This window comes from Mytilus californianus, unplaced genomic scaffold (assembly GCF_021869535.1).
Source record: "Mytilus californianus isolate M0D057914Y unplaced genomic scaffold, xbMytCali1.0.p SCAF_1, whole genome shotgun sequence".
NCBI classification, from domain to species: Eukaryota; Metazoa; Mollusca; class Bivalvia; order Mytilida; family Mytilidae; genus Mytilus; species Mytilus californianus.
In genome coordinates, this window is record NW_026262581.1 from 126,926,483 (window position 1) to 126,947,007 (window position 20,525).

A 20,525-nucleotide genomic window follows, 5' to 3' on the forward strand; every position below is an offset into this window, starting at 1 on the left:
GAGCACCATGCACTGATGAATTTTGGGAAGACGAAATACGCGCCTGGTGTATTTATTATAAGCCCGGGATCTCTAATGACTTTTTATTACTAGTATTTGGTAGAATTGTTATTTGAGGAATTTATCCAATACAGATGTTGTAAGATCGAAATCGAAAGACGTCAGTCATAAAGCTAATATGTTGTACTGGTATCTCACTGATATATAAAACAAACGTGTTCTATTGTTTAAATGGCATATTATTTGAGGGTTTTACCTAACGCATGTGTTGTAAGACATGCAGTACATTATCTAAATGCTTCAAACTGTTAAAATCTTTTGTTGTTCTTGGATTTTTTTGGGGAGTGGGTGTTTAGGGGAGGGGCATGATATTTTACTTAACGTAACGAAAAGTTCGAGTGCATTATTCTATCATAGTGCATTAGTACAAATATATCTTCAAATTATCGACATCATCAATGACAAAAATATGTTTTAAACAGTTTTTAAAGGTTTGAGTTACAATAAGAGGATAATTACCCTATATTATTGGATTTGAGACTTGACTTTCAAATGTTTTTCAAAGTACAAGACTAAACACACTAGTACACGAGTTTCAGAAATAAATGACGAGGTTATCAATTTCTCACATAGACTTCTATATGGTTGCACTGTTACTGAATGATCATTTTCAAACGGAGTTCATGAGACACATAATGATATCAGTAGGGCCAACCAAGTTCAAATGATTTTGTTACTTGATTATACTAATATTGGAATAAATTGTGACAGTGTTGTTAATAGCAACAACTGTAAAACAAAAGAACCATTTAAAGAAGCAAAATCAATACGAAAGGTTTGAAATAAAATGTCTGTTAAAAAACGTGCAAACTAATGTTTAAAGAAATACAAACAGACGATCTCGGACATTTAACTGAAAACATACAATAAGAACCTACTAGAAAAGTTTGAACTCTGATTAATAAAAAAACAAAATGATATTTGTCAATGATAAAACACAAAAATGATTAACAAAACACCCAAAAATGACACTTTATTTAGTCTTCATTATAGCAAAAAAGAGTCATACACACAAAGAAACATTATTTTATTTTATATATCGGTAACTGGAACAACTGAGGATTGCTATGTATAATCACAAATATTTTAGAGTTATTTCAATGGTTTATCTTCATCGATCACTATCTTTAATGACGACGCTGATTGTAGTAGTTATCAAATTAAATTATTACATTCTAATATAATATAGATTTCGTTAATTAGATAAAGTACAATAATAAACAGTAAAAATAGGAAATATATAGCGCTAGTAACACCCCAAAACATCAACAAAATAAAACAAATAAACCAAACAAAAGCAAAAAAAAAAACAAACAAAAACAAAAACAAAAACAACAAAAAAACAACAAAAAAAACAACAAAAAAATATAAAAACCCAAAAAATTCTGCTTCAAAGATTTCCGGACAGGGGAAGCCAATCGAACTACCGTTTCTTTGTACGTTACATTTCTATCTAGGAATATATTAGCTGTATTTGGCAAAACCTTTAGGAATTTCTTGTCCTCAATGCTCTTCAACTTTCTACTTGATTAGCCTTTTAACTCTTTTGATTCGAGCGTCACTGATGAGTCTTTTGTAGACGAAACGCGCGTCAAAATTTTAGGCCTCGTGTCTGTAATGAGCTTTTTTCATATACAGGTGTAAAACTGCTGTTGATTAACTCAAACATCTATTTACTTTTTATGTAATATAAGAATAAAAAAGACATTATATTAACTTTAATACTGTCCAGTAAAAGTTTTTGTTAGATCTTAGTAAGTAGATAATGTTATTTTACTTATTTCACGACAAAGTTTTCAGAAACTTATCGTATGTAGTCAGTGTCTTATGTATCTCATGAAGAGTCTGATGTGTTTCACGACGAGTTTGACGAGACGGGATTATTGTATGTAAAAGCAGAAAAATCCTGTGGTGTTGAATAATTCCCTGTTTTACTGGAGGGATTATATCCGGCTGCTTCATAAGAAAAGTTCGTTGTTTGTTGCCCAGATGTTTGTGTTGGGTAGGCTCCATTTGATGGAATATTCATTGCTGGTGCTGTAAAGATAACAATACTAGTTTAAATTAGTAACATTACAATGTGACCAATCCACGTCAGGAACTTCATCGGTTTTGTTTATATCAGTATTTGGCAGATCTATAATAGTTAAGTTCAAACTTAGTCTCACATTATTATGCTTGGGAAGAGTCTATTGTTGAAGATTGCTGTCCTTAAAAGATTTCTTTATTTCATTGTCTCTGGGTTGCTGTCTAGATGACGCCTTACAGCTACTACTACTTTCATTCATATTATATTTTGTTACAGAATATTATGTTAATAACATTCATCAATCAAATAAAGGCAACAGTAGTATACCGCTTTTCAATAGTCATAAATCGATTAAGCAAAAACAAATCCGGGTCACAAACAAAAACCGAGGGAAACACATCAACCATAAGAGGAAAACAACGGAACAACAGAAACACTGAACTGCAACAAAAAAAACAAAAAAAAAACAAAGCCAACATACATAGAACTGGACTATTTGATAACAACTGCCATATTCCTGACTCGGTACAGGATATTTAAAGAAGAAAATGTCAAAAACGTACAGAAAAATAAAACGGCTATATTTACCTTTTTACAATTATTTCTAAACAAGTGTTATGGAAACCTAACTTAGAAAACTACATTATAAATGGCTTAGCTTGAATACGATCGCAGTAAATCTCTTTTTTCAAGATCATTCAAGCTCACAAAATTAAATAATAGAGTAGAATTTAGATATTTAAAAGCTATATGTGTCCTCAATTATTACTACATTCAAACGTTAGTCGAAGATTCGAATTGATCGATTGATTGTTGTTGATTATAAAACGTCCAGTGGCAAATATCGGATGCGTGTTCAGGACAAGAACACATTAACAATCAGTACAAAAGGTAAGTCGTTCAATAAGGGGTAAATCGGGATGATTGGCGAGAAATATAGAATGCCACTGAAAAAGAAGGATATGTTCGATAGGGACAGAAAGTAAGCCATAAGAAAGGTCATCTACGGACCCCTAAAATAGTTGCTGCAAGGAATATAACATACAGAAAGCACAACACACTTTCTACGCGATGCATCGGATTCAACCTCCACATTCTTACTGGACGTGGCTGCAAATATAAACATCCCATATAGCCAAACGGACGCCTCACTTTGTCTAGGGTTTTACTGACGATCGGAAGAAGATCAAAGGATGGCTCTATTTCTATACCCCAGTCAACCCTTGGGTTTAGAAAATTTGGAAACATGTACATAAAAAACATTTTATTAAATAAAGTATGTCAATAAAGGTTTTTATTTTGTAAATATTGCCGGTATTTTTAACGACCTTTCTGTTAAAGAACAAATTCCTGGATATTTTGATAATAATAAACTCCCTCTTATTTGTTATATTTACAAGAAATCTACCCGGAAATTTGTGTTTAATTATAGCCAAGTCTGTAAAGATGTAAATATCAGTGAAAATACACCTACGTCATGTAATTGTAGTAATTCCGAATACACTTATGGCCCCATTTCCCATGTTATAACAGGAGACTTTAACATCGTTCGCGACCGAGAGTTAAAGTCATTCCTCAGTAAAGGACCTAAATATCGCCCCGTCAATTATTAATTGGAATGAGTGTCGTAATATCATCCACGACTCACTTCTTGCTTACTGTTTGAAATGGATAAAACGGGAAAAAGCTGACAAAAAATCTTTGGATTCTTTTTTTAATTCAGTAATGAAGATAGTTGATATACGTATACAACATTTTAAAGAACATTTTACTCTTAACAATAACCATGAAAATCCTAATTCTCGTATCAAACATAAACTAAAAGAACTAGCCAAGGAATTTGTTTTTGTCCCGGCTGATAAAGCTGCTAATAATAATATCATTATAGTTTGACGTAAATTTTACATTGAGGTTCTGCAAAAGGAACTTCATTTTCAGAAAACGATATCTGTAACAAACATAAACTATTAGCTACTTCTTTACAAGCAGAACCAAATACAATGAAAGTCCCAACTATGTACTGGCTTCCGAAGCTACACAAATCACCTTACAAATATATTTCGTCTTCAAGTCTTTGTTCCACTACTAAATTGTCTATTCTACTTACTAGTACACTTGGTACAATCAAAAACCTGATAATAAATTGTTCAAATAAGGCCTTTGAAAATAGTGGAATTAATTACTTTTGGAGTGTCAAAAACTCGTTGGAAGTACTTGATAAATTGCATGCATATATTGGTGATTTTGAATCTGTTCAAAGTTTTGATTTTTCTACCCTATATACTACTTTGCCTCATATTCTTATTAAGAAAAAATTCACACACCTAATTAAATGGGCATTTAAAAAGTCGGAATGCGAATAAATATGTTCAAACTCTTTTAGGTCATTTTAGGTCATTAGCAACAAACAAAAGAACTATGTCAATTGGACATGCTTTGATACTATATCTGCCCTTGAATTTTTACTTGATAACATTTTTGTTCGCTTTGGAGATTCCGTTTATCGTCAAGTTATCGGAATTTCAATGGGGACTAACTCTGCACCACTTATTGCGGACCTGTTTTTGTATTGTTATGAGTTACAATTTATGACTAAAATCAGCCAAGACCCATCGAAACAACATCTGATACAAAAATTTAACAATACTTTTAGATATTTGGATGATATATTGGCTCTCAATAATGACGACTTCAGTATGTATACTAAAGAAATTTATCCTGTTGAACTTACTTTAAATAAAGCTGATACTAACAATGACCACTGTCCTTTCCTCGATCTTGATATCTATATCATTAACGGGAAGCTTAATACAAAAAATTTATGATAAAAGAGATGATTTTTCATTTCCTATCGTAAATTGTCCATTTAGATGGTGACGTTCCCTTGTCACCATCTTATGGTGTTTATATATCTCAACTTGTACGATTCGCTCGTGTATGTAACAACGTATTAGATTTTAGCGAGAGAAATTTATGTATTACTGAAAAATTATTACATCAGGGTTTTCGATATCATAAACTAGTCAAAACATTTACTAAATTTTATCATCGGTTTAAGGACATCATTCGTAAATATAACTCAACATGCAGACATTTTATACGTTCGGGTATTTCACATCCAGTCTTTTATGGTAATATTCTTTACAAAGCACAAAAGTGTCAGTATTCACCTCAAAAGCTAAAAAAACCTTTAAACAGACTTATTAAGAAGGGAAATAGTTACGATACTGTTGTCAGGTCATTAAAGATTGCATATTTTGGCTTTGATATTGATTCACTTATAGGGTCTTTGCATCGGAATTAAACACATTTATTCTAAAACCAGTTGTTGGCATGACACGGGTTATGTTCTTCTCATATATTTTATAACGGTATAATATTAAACCCCTAACAGGAGGGATTGTGCCTGATATTCATATGATGAAGACATAATCTTTCAATTAGTTTAATTGAGGTCTGGAGCTGACATGTCAGTAACTGCTAGTAGTCTGTTGTTATTTATGTATTATTGTCATTTTGTTTATTTTCTTTTGTTTCCTATTCTGACATCGGAGTCGGACTTCTCTTATACTGAGTTTTTACTATGCGTACTGTTGTGCGTTTGTTTTTTCTACATTGGCTAGAGGTATAGGGGGAGGGTTGAGATCTCAAAAAACATGTTTAACCCCGCCGCATTTTTGCGCCTGTCCCAAGTAAGGAGCCTCTGGCCTTTGTTAGTCTTGTATCATTTTTAATTTTAGTTTCCTGTGTATACATTGGAGTTTAGTATGACGTCCATTATCACTGAACTAGTATACATATTTGTTTAGGGGCCAGCTGAAGGACGCCTCCGGGAGCGGGAGTTTCTCGAATCATTGAAGACCCATTGGTGGACTTCGGCTGTTGTCTGCTCTATGTTGTTGTCTCTTTGACACATTCCCCATTTCAATTCTCAATTTTATAGGATCTGTAATAACTATTTATTCGCACAAATAATACAGAGATAGCAATGAATGACCAATATGTCTGTTCTACTCCCATTTGTTTCTCCAAGTATGCCAGTTGATTGATGTCTATCTTTAGAATATTAAATGGTTCCATCTATGCAAGTTCTGGTAAGAATAATTATCAAATTTCTACGAACGAATAACGACGGACGGGCGGACGTGCGCAAAGAGATGGCAATATTTCGCACTGACCCTTTGGACTAGGCGAAATAAATAAATAAACCTGACATTAGAAAATATAATAGGTAAGTCCTGCAATAAGAGTTGAGAAGGGGTGATTGGCAGGTAATTTAGAATGCCACTGAAAGAGGAGGGTTTACATTCGATAGGAACTAACATAATAGAGAAGACTGAAGTCATAATTTGCATATATTTTTGAGACAAACCGGTAATGCCAAAATGTTGTAAAATACTAGAAACATAACAACGTAAAGACACTTTTTAAAACCAGAAGCATAATAACAAAATGAAACGTTGCAATCACAAATTATAGCAAAAAAAGAATAATTGTTCAAAGACTTTTAGTTACTTGAATACGGCGAACTCCAGAAAATTGTTAGATATCTTATAGGTAAATAACAATAATTTCCAGAAAGAATTGGAAAACACTTACTTTTCTTCAAAATACTTGAATCCTTCTGAGTATACAATAATAAAACTTCAAATTTTTCACAAATATCTCGTCCTGAACATGCATGAAATATTTTCCACTGGATGTTAACCAACCACCAATCAATCAATCAGAAATATTTAACGTTCTGCACTAAAATACAAAGAAGTGCCAAAAATTAGGATAACTTGAACCTAGTACTACTTTGACAATTATAATAGATAATTTGTATTGGATTTAGAACAATGACGATAGAAATATATGTAAATAAATGGTTGGATTTCATATTATTTTTTCATTTACATGATATATTCGAAAAAACAAAGGATATAGGGTATCCATCCATGACACAAAATCAGTAAATGCACAACAACAAAAAAAAACATACAAAAAGCAAATGATATATTTGTAGATTTATCTTCAGTGTAAACAATATTTCTTTTTTGTAAAACACGAAGGGTTTTGGGAATCATTGCAATGAAAAAAAAACATCAGACATAAAGTAGTTGTACTTCGTCATTTAATTGGATCTTGCACAAACATGATAGATCAGATACTACTCTGGTATATATGACTTTAGTCAAGTGATTTGTCAAGTCTTAGATGGAGGGCTTCTTTCAAAGGCAAGTTTCAATTGAAAGGCAGTGTATTCAACCTATGGTGTGTATTGTCCACTACAATGGTCTCATAAAATTTAAAATTTAAAACTAATATAGTCTATTAAAGTAATTATTTCTGCAGATTTCATTCAGTTAAGCCAGCTTAATATTATGGATGTTGGGTTGGTGAAGATAGGGGAGGGGTAAACAAATTTCTTTCCGGTAAGATGTTACTCACTTAAACTATTCAGTTGAATTTCATGGAGAACATAGGTCTTTAATCTAGTAATTTCCTTTATATGTTATTTTTTTATTAAATGTTACCGACTTATTCTAGGTTTTTTGCTGTCTCACGTATGGTGACGTTCCCTTGTCACCATCTTATGGTGTTTATATATCTCCACTTGTTCGATTCGCTCGTGTTTGTAACAACGTATTTGATTTCAACGAAAGAAATCTCTGTATTACTGTAAAATTATTACACCAGGGTTTTCGATATCACAAACTAGTCAAAGCATTTACTAAATTTTATCATCGGTACAAGGACATCATTCGTAAATAAAAATCAACATGTAGACATCTTATACGTTCAGGTATTTCACATTCAATTTTTTATGGAGATATTCTTTACAAAGCACAAAAATGTCGGCATTCACCTCAAAAGCTAACCAAACCTTTAAACAGACTTATTCGGAAAGGATATAACTACGATACTGTTGTCAGGTCATTAAGGTTTCATATTTTGGAATTAATATTGATTCACTCATAGGGTCTTTGCATCGGAAATAAACACTATTATTCTAAACCAGTTGTTCGCATGATACGGGTTATGTTCTTCTCATATATTTTATGATTGTATGATACTAAACCCATAACGGGAGGGATTGTACTTTATTTTCATATGATGAAGACATAATCTTTCAATCAGTCTAATTGAGGTCTGGAGCTGGCATGTCAGTAACTGCTAGTAGTCCTTTGTTAATTTATGTATCATTGTCATTTTGCTTAGTTCCTTTTGTTACCTATTCTGACATCGGACTCGGACTTCTTTTAAACTGAGTTTTACTGTGCGTATTGCTATGTGTTTCTTTATTCTACATTGGCTAGAGGTATAGGGGGAGGGTTGAGATCTCAAAAAACATGTTTAACCCCGCCGCATTTTTGCACCTGTCCCAAGTCAGGAGCCTCTGGCCTTTGTTAGTCTTGTATGTTTTTTAATTTTAGTTCATTTATATGTTTTGGAGTTTAGTGGGACGTCCATTTTCACTGAACTAGTACACAATTTTATTTAGGGGCCAGCTGAGGACCACCTCCGGGTGCGGGATTTTCTCGCTGCGTTGAAGACCCATTGGTGGCCGTCGGCTGTTGTCTGCTCTTTGGTCGGATTGTTGTCTCTTTGACATATTCCGCATTTCCATTCTCAATTTTATTACACAACAGTGGTTTGGCTATTAGATGGTAAATGCTTAGCTATTCTATGTCACGCCCCTTCTTAATGGTTAATTATCACAGTGTCTCAATTGCAATCATACACATATCGGTTATGTTGTACAGCATTTGAAAACAGAATGCTGTGTTAAGTGACTTAAGCTACTTTGTTATGTCACCTACTTGTTCTGTCAGAATACAGAGTACGATCAAACGCCCAAATACCTTACCTTTATGTTCTACCGGAATACAGAGTACGATCAAACATTAAAATTCCTTACCTGTATGTTATGTCGGAATACAAAGTACAATCATATGGCCAAATACCTTACCCGTATGTTCTATCGGAATACAGAGTACGATCAAACACCCAAATTCCGTACCTGTATGTTCTACAAAATGTATCGGAATACAGAGTACGATCAAACACCCAAAATTACTTACGTGTATGTTCTATAGGAAAATAGAGTACGATCGTATGGCCAAATTCCTTACCTGTATGTTCTATCGGAATACAGAGTACGATCAAACACCCAAATTCCTTACGTGTATGTTCTATCCGAATACAGAGTATGGTCATACGCCGAAATACCTTACCTGCTCCTGCATTGTATGTTCGTCCAGGAGATCTGGATTTCCGAGTTAATCCGTAGATAGCAAGTCTACAAAGCACAACGATGACGATCACTGCCAAGGTGAAGACAAAAGCCAATATGATGAATATGTACCATCTAGTTTCGGCATCTATAAATTTAATAAAAATAAGTTAATATAAAGAAAAAAAGAAGAAACAACAAAAAGGAAACACTAAGTGTATTCAGTCTTACATTGATGATAGGATGACTTATAGATTCATATATATATATATACAAGTCTAAATTGAAAACAACGTTCAAACCTATGATTGCGTTGGATAAAAACCGCAATTTTTATACGTGTGCATGCAAAACAAAACTTTTTGGTAGAGGAATCTAAATACAGCACAAACAACATTTTCCAAAAGACCAAAAAAGTGAAAAAAGTATATTTTAACAAAACGCATTTGACTAGCAGGTCGAACAAGTGATGTTCTTTAACCCTGCTGACTGCCATTGGCGATTGCCAAAAAAACGGATCACCAGATGTTGCAAAATGGATCTTATAATAATTTATTACCAAACAGAAAACAATAAACTTGCGGAAAAGATGGTATATCGCAAATATGAGGTGCAAAAATTTGTACACCATATACGGATTTCGACAATTAATGTCTCTTCAGTGATGTTAGAAATCGAAACGGTATTTGGAAAGCCATACAATTTACCTCAATTTAGGATAGACTCTTGAATTTTGAGGAGTCAAAATAGGATGAACGGATCATATAAACCCGAAGGCAAATATAATACAAGACCAAACGAAAAAATATAAACAAGTCTAAATTGAAAACAACGTTCAAACCTATGATTGCGTTGGATAAAAACCGCAATTTTTATACGTGTGCATGCAAAACAAAAATTTTTGGTAGAGGGTCTAAATACAGCACAAACAACATTTTCCGAAAGACAAAAAAGTGAAAAAGTATATTTTAACAAAACGCATTTGACTAGCAGGTCGAACAACTGATGTTCTTAAACCCTGCTGACTGCCATTGGCGATTGCCAAATCAACGGATCACCAGATGTTGCAAAATGGATCTTATAATAATTTATTACCAAACAGAAAACAATAAACTTGCGGAAAAGATGGTATATCGCAAATATGAGGTGCAAAAATTTGTACACCATATCCGGATTTCGACAATTAATGTCTCTTCAGTGATGTTAGAAATCGAAAAGGTATTTGGAAAGCCATACAATTTACCTCAATTTAGGATAGACTCTTGAATTTTGAGGAGTCAAAATAGGATGAACGGATCATATAAACCCGAAGGCAAATATAATACAAGACCAAACGAAAAAATATAAACAAGTCTAAATTGAAAACAACGTTCAAACCTATGATTGCGTTGGATAAAAACCGCAATTTTTATACGTGTGCATGCAAAACAAAAATTTTTGGTAGAGGGTCTAAATACAGCACAAACAACATTTTCCGAAAGACAAAAAAAATGAAAAAGTATATTTTAACAAAACGCATTTGACTAGCAGGTCGAACAACTGATGTTCTTAAACCCTGCTGACTGCCATTGGCGATTGCCAAATCAACGGATCACCAGATGTTGCAAAATGGATCTTATAATTATTTATTACCAAACAGAAAACAATAAACTTGCGGAAAAGATGGTATATCGCAAATATGAGGTGCAAAAATTTGTACACCATATCCGGATTTCGACAATTAATGTCTCTTCAGTGATGTTAGAAATCGAAACGGTATTTGGAAAGCCATACAATTTACCTCAATTTAGGATAGACTCTTGAATTTTGAGGAGTCAAAATAGGATGAACGGATCATATAAACCCGAAGGCAAATATAATACAAGACCAAACGAAAAAATATAAACAAGTCTAAATTGAAAACAACGTTCAAACCTATGATTGCGTTGGATAAAAACCGCAATTTTTATACGTGTGCATGCAAAACAAAAATTTTTGGTAGAGGGGTCTAAATACAGCACAAACAACATTTTCCGAAAGACAAAAAAGTGAAAAAGTATATTTTAACAAAACGCATTTGACTAGCAGGTCGAACAACTGATGTTCTTAAACCCTGCTGACTGCCATTGGCGATTGCCAAATCAACGGATCACCAGATGTTGCAAAATGGATCTTATAATAATTTATTACCAAACAGAAAACAATAAATTTGCGGAAAAGATGGTATATCGCAAATATGAGGTGCACTAATTTGTACACCATATACGGATTTCGACAATTAATGTCTCTTCAGTGATGTTAGAAATCGAAACGGTATTTGGAAAGCCATACAATTTACCTCAATTTAGGATAGACTCTTGAATTTTGAGGAGTCAAAATAGGATGAACGGATCATATAAACCCGAAGGCAAATATAATACAAGCCCAAACGAAAAAATATAAACAAGTCTAAATTGGAGGCCACAAACCGAACATTCTAGAATGTAAATATGTTGGTGAGTCAAAGCAGCCTTTCCACAAACGCCTCAATGGCCATAGGAGTGATATCTCTAAGAAGCCATTTCTCCCAGTTTCTCAGCATTTCAGACAGTCTGGTCACAAACTTGATGACTTTAACCGCTTGAAGATCCTAGTGATTGAACAGAACATTCACTGGAGTGATGTCCAGCGACAGGTTCGGGAAAGCTTTTGGATAAAGGAACTAAATGTACATCATCCAAACGGCATCAATAAAAAATACTAAGTTTTATTTTTCACTCATTTTGGGATGTAAATATACACAGTCACGTATATTTGAGTGTTGAGTTTTGTTTTATATTATTATGTTCAGGATTTTGGATTAAATCAATAGACCAAAACTTACCTGTATTATTGAGCTATTTTTATACATATAATCAGTATTGTTAAAATAATTGACACTGAAGAAGGCTATTTGTTAAGCCGAAATATTTGTCAACACGATTTAATAACAACATCTTCGTATAATACCATCTTATGTAAGTATCGTTGTGCAAATCTCTAGACTTATATATTTTTTTCCTTATCTGCACAGTATCGTCTATTCTTGACGATCCGGTACATAGTAAATTTGCTGGTTGGTCCTTTTTATAGACTTCTATATATATATATATATAATATATATATATATATATACAAGTCTAAATTGAAAACAACGTTCAAACCTATGATTGCGTTGGATAAAAACTGCAATTTTTATACGTGTGCATGCAAAGCAAATTTCTTGGTAGAGTGGTCTAAATACAGCACAAACAACATTTTCCAAAAGACCAAAAAGTGAAAAAGTATATTTTAACAAAACGCATTTGACTAGCAGGTCGAACAACGGATGTTCTTAAACCCTGCTGACTGCCATTGGCGATTGCCAAATAAACGGATCACCAGATGTTTAAAAATGGATCTTAATTTATTAATTAAATACAAAACAGAAAACAATAAACTTGCGGAAAAGATGGTATACCGCAAACATGAAGTGCAAAAAATTTGTACACCATATCCGGATTTCGACAATTAATGTCTCTTCAGTGATGTTAGGAATCGAAACGGTATTTGGAAGGCCATATAATTTACCTCAATTTGGGATTGACTCTTGAATTTTGAAGAGTCAAAATAGGATATATATATATACTATTAAATGAGAAGACCTCATTTTGTGTGTCGCTTCTCTTCCTTCCACAATGAATTAATCACCATGCCTCTGCGTTCTATAGGTAACATACATAGTCGCAATTGTCACCCTCGCTTATGATTATTCCGTTTGGGTTATTTTGGGAGAAAAACGAAAATAAAGGCGTCCGGATATTGTTTCTGTCATCGGACGCATTTTTAAGTCATAGACAAGACTTCCGTTTAGGACTGTTTAAAATACCACATAATTTCCATAGGTACTTGGGGACAGGATAATTATTTTTGCGTTTTTCTGTATACTATGAACATACATATACTATAAATAAAGTGTATTTGCTATTTACTATCAATTTCAAGTTTACTATCCACGTCGGTCACTGATATATTATATAGAGCGTCTCTATATAATATATCAGTGACCGCCGTAAACTTGGAATTGATAGTAAATAGAAAATACACTTTATAGTATATCATGTATGTTCATAGTATACAGAAAAACGCGAAAATAATTGAAATTAATAGAAAACAAAAAATCACGGATTTAGGAAAGAAGGGGAAGGGCTAAAAAAATTGTCCTGTCAAATAGCAAATACACTTTATTTATAGTATATGTATGTTCATAGTATACAGAAAAACGCGAAAATAATTGAAATTAATAGAAAACAAAATATAACGGATTTTGGAAAAAAAGGTGGAGGGCAAAAAATATTGTCCTGTCCCCAAGTACCTATGACTTTTGATACCTTTCCTGAAATTCTCCATTTATAAAATCTTTTACAAAAATTCATCCTACAACAGTTTACATACTTTCAACCACGCTATAAATGCCCGCGATTTCGCGGGTGTGTTCTAGTATATATATATATATATCTACGCATGGTAACAAAATTTTAACACCAAATACAGTTCTTTGCATCAAATAATAAGATCAATTCAAAAGACGATTGTCAAATAACAAACACATTCAAAATAAAAAAAAACAGTTAACTGAAGTACTTTCATTATACTATTCAGAAATGAATTTGAATATGTATCATGACCGTTTACATTTTTTGATATCTTTAAAAACCTAAGGCCACTAGTGCTTTTAGGTCTTTTATCATGTAGTGAATACAAAATTTAAAAAAATTCTCGAAAATTCATTTTCCCCTGTATGTAAAATTATTTCATATTTTTCTACACCTGATTCATCCCTCAGTTTGGGAAAGTATGTTCAGTTGATACTGTATTTTTTGTCCAATCACAATGTTCAGATACATTGACCTAAGTAGGGTACACAAAAGAGCAACCTAAATTCTTGAATGCAAATACTACCGTGCTACCTATACTATTTATGTACTCAGTAAGCAGTTATCCCTAGTAGCACTTACGGATCATAAAAGTATAAATCTGTTGAAAAGTCGTATTTGATGATTCATTAACGAGAACCATGGCTACGATTAATTAACGATGTATGTGACAGTCCATGACACCTATATTCATATGTTAACCCAAGATGATATCATTTGTCAGAGCTTTTGTTTCTTATAAGAATTTCTTTATAAAATCTACTGAAGCAAGCTTTTCTAGTGGTCAAGGTGACTAGAGCGTCTTAATTAAAATCTATAGAATTTTTTAATATTTTGTCAAAATGAAGTTTTTATAATGCTTTTTTCAAAAATATAATAAAAAGTATGGGTCACGGGACTTTTTTTCGCGCTACAGGTTGTGCAAAATTGACAGATTATGTATAGATTATGCATGGAAAATCCAATTTTGTGTGATAAAAAGAAAACTACTTGGTAGAATTTTAAGATGAAATGTGAGAAGATACCTCTTATAACATGCTTTCAGATAATAAAAAGAAAAAAATGGGGTCACCGAACTTGTTTTCTTGCTACATATAAAAATGTTTTAGAAATTACAGCTGTAAATATGATAAAACACATAATTTTCTATATTTACATCAAAAGTCTTGCACATGAATTACATACTACTCTGAAAATTTGCACATTTGATTAAAGGTCTTGACCAACTGTTATCTGTTACTTCAAAATCCAAGATGGAGGAGGACACCCGAGCCACCTTAACGTAGAAAGTTGTACGGACGTCATACTGATTTGGATGACCGTTATGGAATATCGGATGTGCACCTTGTCGTATATTACCACATGCCGTGCCCCTTTCCTTGTTGATGATATCACTGATTGCTACTAATCAACTAATCGAGTAACGCAATGGGTGCCACTAGGGGGACAGAATTGATGCTGGTCCTTCCAGAGCACCTGATTTCTACCCCGGAATTTTGTAAGTTCGTGGTAATCAATTTCTATTTGTTTACTATATAAAAATAAGGAGATGTGGTATGATTGCGACAGTTCAATTGAAGTGTATGTAAGTAAGTATTAGTGTTTTGTGGACTGTTGTTTGTCGGTACGTCATTCTATCTCTTTTATCATGGTGGTATCTGTCCTTCTCAGACTTCTGCTTTTTTATTCTAACTTTTTTTTATATAGCTGTAAGCAAAATCGAGACTCTCATCCCGAATTGAGCGCTTCTATCCCATAGTTATCCACGTACAGTGTTTATTTTTGTGAATGCCGTATTAAAATGTTACCTTCAACCTCGGTCAGTTTTATTCTTAGCTTGATGGTTACGTTCTGTCTATTGTTGGATAGAGATCGTAACTTCAAAAACATTGTTTGACTTTCATCTACACAGAAGTCATCCTCATCTGGACTTTTTGTACAGGTATATATCTGTAAAACAGATGGATGAAATATAATATGGTAAATTCCTTATAAAACTTGTAGATCTTACCAATATATATACAACAATAAATAAATAAATGAAAAAAAATATAAATAAAAAAAAACAAAAAACTTTTAGATACCCCTGAGACCTAAAAAGTATGAGATGGTTAATAATACGAAAATATTATAATATCAGATTATTACATGGCATTTTTCATATCAGACGTATTATCAGCCCAAGGTTCAATATTAGCCCAAGACCCGAAGGCTCGAATGGCTGATTTTGACCGAGGGCTGATAATACATCGGATATGAAAACGACATGTTATGATCTTTTTATCATATGCTTCAAGAATGGAGAAAAATAACAGTTTAATATATTGATCCTTTCAAGTGGTTCTCAAGTAGAAATTCAAAAAATGAAAAGTTTACGGACGTCGGACGCCAAATGTAATACATCCGATATGAAATATTTCTATCATATGCCTCAATAGAGAAGAAAAATAACAGTATAATATATTTTTATATTGACGATAAAAAAAAATTCAACAAAACATAATGAACACTGTTTGGAAAAGTCAACATTTGTAAAGTAACTTTCTAAACTATGCTGGAAACTATGAAAAAATGCATTTTTCTCATAAACATGTGTAACTCCGCCGCATTTTTGCGCCTGTCCCAAGTCAGGAGCCTCTAGCCTTTGTTAGTTTTGTATTATTTTTAATTTTAGTTTCTTGTGTACAATTTGGAGTTTACTATGGCGTTCATTATCACTGAACTAGTATATATATTTGTTTAGGGGCCAGCTGAAGGACGCCTCCGGATGCGGGAATTTCTCGCTGCATTGAAGACCTGTTGGTGACCTTCTGCTGTTGTCTGTTCTATGGTCGGGTTGTTGCCTCTTTGACACATTCCCCATTTCCATTCTCAATTTTATTTATTGTATCATATGTTTTTTGGTATTTTACATAATATATTTCCCTGTTTCCTAATAACTGTTTTTGTTCCCTACTTTGTTAGGTTTTTCACTGAAAACGTACCATTAAGGTGTAATTTCCGGAATTTGTCGAGTAACGCCGGAATGCCATGTGATTACGTTACGCTCTATAGTGATCAGTCTGTCCGTCCGTCTGTCCGTCCGTCTGTCCGTCCGTCAGTCCGTCCGTCCGTCCGTCCGTAACAAATTGTGTCCGCTCTATATCTAGAGAACCGTTATGATTTCATACATTATACTTGACATGTATATTAACCAACACCATAGGGTGTGTCATAATGTATGTACAACTCCCTAGGTCAAAGGTCAAGGTCAAAAACTTTAGTTTTCAGTTGACAACCCCATGTCCTATGGTAAAGATCGTGTCCGCTCTATATCTAGAGAACCGTTATGATTTCAAAGTTTTTACTTGACATGTGAATTAACCAACACCAGAGGTTGTGTCATAATGTATGTTCAACTTCCTAGGTCAAAGGTCAAGGTCAAAACTTTGGTTTCAGAAGACAACCCCATGTCCTATGGTAAAGATATAATTTTTTTACCACACGTTATTCACAGCGGGGCCCACAGAGATGGCTCCCATCTCAATGATGTCTAGTTTTTACAGTATGATAATAGCATTAAATTTACGTAAATTCCATATTTCCCGAAATGGTGTTTAGGGGGCTGATATGAAAAATTTATCAAATGCTTTCGACTATTTTCACATGCCAGCCTTTACGTAACGTTATCGCATGGCATATCGGTGTTACTCGGCAAATTCCGGGAAATCATGACACATCAATGGTACGTTTTCAGTGAAAAACATCACAAAGTAGGGTATAAAACAATTATAAGGAAACAGGAAAATATAAAATATAAAAACCCCCCAAAAAAAAACAACTGATACAATAAATGCATTTTTCAAAGTTTCCAGCATAATTTAAATCGTTACTTTTCCAAACAGTGATTATTATGTTTTGTTGAATTCTTTTTTTATTGTCAATATAAAAATATATGATACTGTTGTTTTTCTTCTCTGTTGAGGCATATGATAGAAATATTTCTTATCATATACTTAGAGTAAATAACTTATACTTTTTACAGTATGATAATAGCATTAAATTTACGTGAATTCCATATTTTCCGAAATGGTGTTTAGTGGGCTGATATGAAAAATTTATCACATGCTTCCAACTATTATCACATGCTTCTGACTATTATCACATGCATTTCCGTAACGTTATCGCATGGCATTCCGGCGTTACTTGGCAAATTCCGGAAAATACACCCCAATTGTATGTTTTCAGTGAAAAACATTACAAAGTAGGGTACAAAACAATTATTAGGAAACAGGAAAAATATTTTTCTTTTCATATTATGTAAAATGCAAAGAAAAAAAAAAAAAAAACCAAGTGATACAATAAATGCAGTTTTCAAAGTTTCCAGCATAATTTAGAAAGTTACTTTATAAATGTTGACTTTTCAAAACAGTGTCCATTATGTTGTGTTGATTTTTTTTATCGTCAATATAAAAATGTATTATACTGTTGTTTTTCTCGTCTTGAGGCATATGATAGAAATATTTCATATCGGATGTATTACATTTGGTGTCCGACACCCGTAAAATTTTCACTTTTTGAACTTCTACTTGAGAACCACTTAAAAGGATCGATATATCAAATTGTTATTTTTCTCCATTGTTGAAGCGTATGATAAAAAGATTATAACATTTTTTGATCATGTCGTTTTTCATATAAGATGTATTATCAGCCCTCGATCTTCGGCTCTTGTGCTGATATTGAACCTTGGGCTGATAATACATCTGATATGCTTGGGTTGATATTGAACCTTGGGTTGATAATACATCTGATATGAAAAATGCCATGTAATAATCTGATAATATCGGATGTATTACATTTGGTGTCCGACATCTGTAAACTTTTCACTTTTTGAACTTCTGCTTGAGAACCACTTAAAAGGGTCAATATATTAAACTGTTATTTTTCTCCATTGATGAAGCGTATGATAAAAAGATCATAACATTTTTTGATCATGTCATTTTTCATATCAGATGTATTATCAGCCCTCGATCTTCGGCTCTTGTGCTGATATTGAACCTTGGGCTGATAATACATCTGATATGAAAAATGCCATGTAATAATCTGATAAAATTACCCCCCCTCCTTCCCTGAAAAAAAAAAATTAAACAAAGAGTACAAATGAAAAAAACATCAGTGATTGATTCTTTAGCGCGGACATCTTGATTTCTACTATTCTATTTTCTACAATGTAAACTATTGTTTGAAAGAATAGAGAAATCTAATCTATTCACTTGTTTCAACTGATATTTTGATTTTTTTGTAGATTAGAAAAATTAAATATAACATACACCTTAACTTGTCATTATTAAACGACCTATTAACTATTAGTACCTTCTCTGGCGTCCCACTATCAGTTTTTATGTAGTATTGTAACTCGACAGCACAGTCCGGGTCGTCGTGTTTCAGAGATGTAATACATAGCGAAGAATTATGCTTAAACTGGAAGTTATCACAAGCGCTGGATAAGCTTCCACCTTCATACAAAACATAAATCTCGTCTACTGGATTCACCGTTGCTACTACCGAACAATTTTGGCCAAATGTGTCTGTAACATATAAAATTTTAAAGTGATAATAACTTGACATCCTTCTCTAACAAAAAAATAATAGACGAATAAAGTATGATACAAAAATAAGAAGATGTGATATAATTGCTAATGATACAATTATCCACCAGAGACAAAATGACGTAGATGTTAGCATTTATAGGTCATCATACGGCCAACATTAAGCAAAACTCATACCGTAAAGTCAGCTTTACAAGGCCCAGGCATGTCAAAGTGTGAAATAATTTTAACGAGAAAACCATGGAAAAAACAATAGGAATAAAAAATATGACGTGTAACGACTACCTAAATACCATTAAAAAATAAGCTCCTGACTTGGGACAGGCACATACGAAACGTGGCAGATTAAAACGTGTTATCCAATGCTAAACATGATAACGGTTTTAGAACACATGGATCTTCTATATTAATCATTTCGGGTACGCTTTGGGCAAACAATTGTGAATGCAAACACATTAAAAATCTAATTGTCTAATGTTAACTTTGCCTAAAAGAGTTACACACTTAATTTGATACAATTAACCGTTTCAGGAATTACTTAAAACTGGTTAATATCATTAAAACCTTGCACACAAAGTGTGTGGCTAACAACGTATAAACAATGTAAATTCAACCAATGACCAGCAAGACGTTGAATTCATTTTAGCGTATGAATAATGAATTTACCCACAGTGCTTTACAATCTGAAATAGTAAAATACTAATCGTTTTTTGTAACCTGAAAATTCATTATACAAAATTGTATGAATATATCATTTAATCATACCAGTACTAAACCATTGACGTTCAAGCTGATGATACTCTAAAGGACCAATTCTATCAGTAGCGTCACCGACCCCTGTACTGTTTGTGACGTGACTGTATAAGATAAACCTTGAAGTACATCAATCGATCGAAGGGTAAGCATTCGAGTTTGCTTTAAGTTATTGCGAACACCTTTTGTTTTTTCACTGGTCGAGTTCAAGAGGGCGACAGCTGATGTTCATATGCCAGGAACCTCGCCAAAGGTTTATAGAAATAAGAAGATGTGGTATGAGTGCCAATGAGACAACTCTCCATCCAAGTCACAATTTGTAAAAGTAAACATTTATAGGTCAAAGTACGGCCTTCAACACGGAGCCTTGGGTCACACCGAACAGCAAGCTGTTAAACCTTTAAGAAAAGTATACATGTACTAAATTGAGCAATATGCTGGTTTTTGATGAAAATTTATATGCA

At 33.2% G+C, this 20,525-nt stretch overlaps 1 protein-coding gene across 3 annotated transcripts in view; it reads right to left on the reverse strand.

The window, feature by feature from the left end:
* The window catches only part of LOC127733608 (uncharacterized), a 134,636-nt gene that overhangs the window by 108,452 nt on the left and 5,659 nt on the right, over positions 1-20,525 (reverse strand). For 2 of the 3 annotated variants that reach the window (XR_007997150.1, XM_052242940.1), the window contains 4 exons: positions 19,073-19,287; positions 15,529-15,670; positions 9,310-9,456; positions 1,071-2,097 (listed from right to left, as the gene is read on the reverse strand). The exons of the other annotated variant lie outside the window; for it this stretch is intronic. Coding sequence is in view for 1 of the 2 variants with exons in the window: in XM_052242940.1 (XP_052098900.1) it covers positions 1,916-2,097; positions 9,310-9,456; positions 15,529-15,670; positions 19,073-19,287 (686 nt within the window). In the remaining variant the exon portion in view is untranslated. Of the gene's footprint in view, positions 1-1,070; positions 2,098-9,309; positions 9,457-15,528; positions 15,671-19,072; positions 19,288-20,525 lie in introns of those variants that run through there. 3 annotated transcript variants of the gene reach the window in all.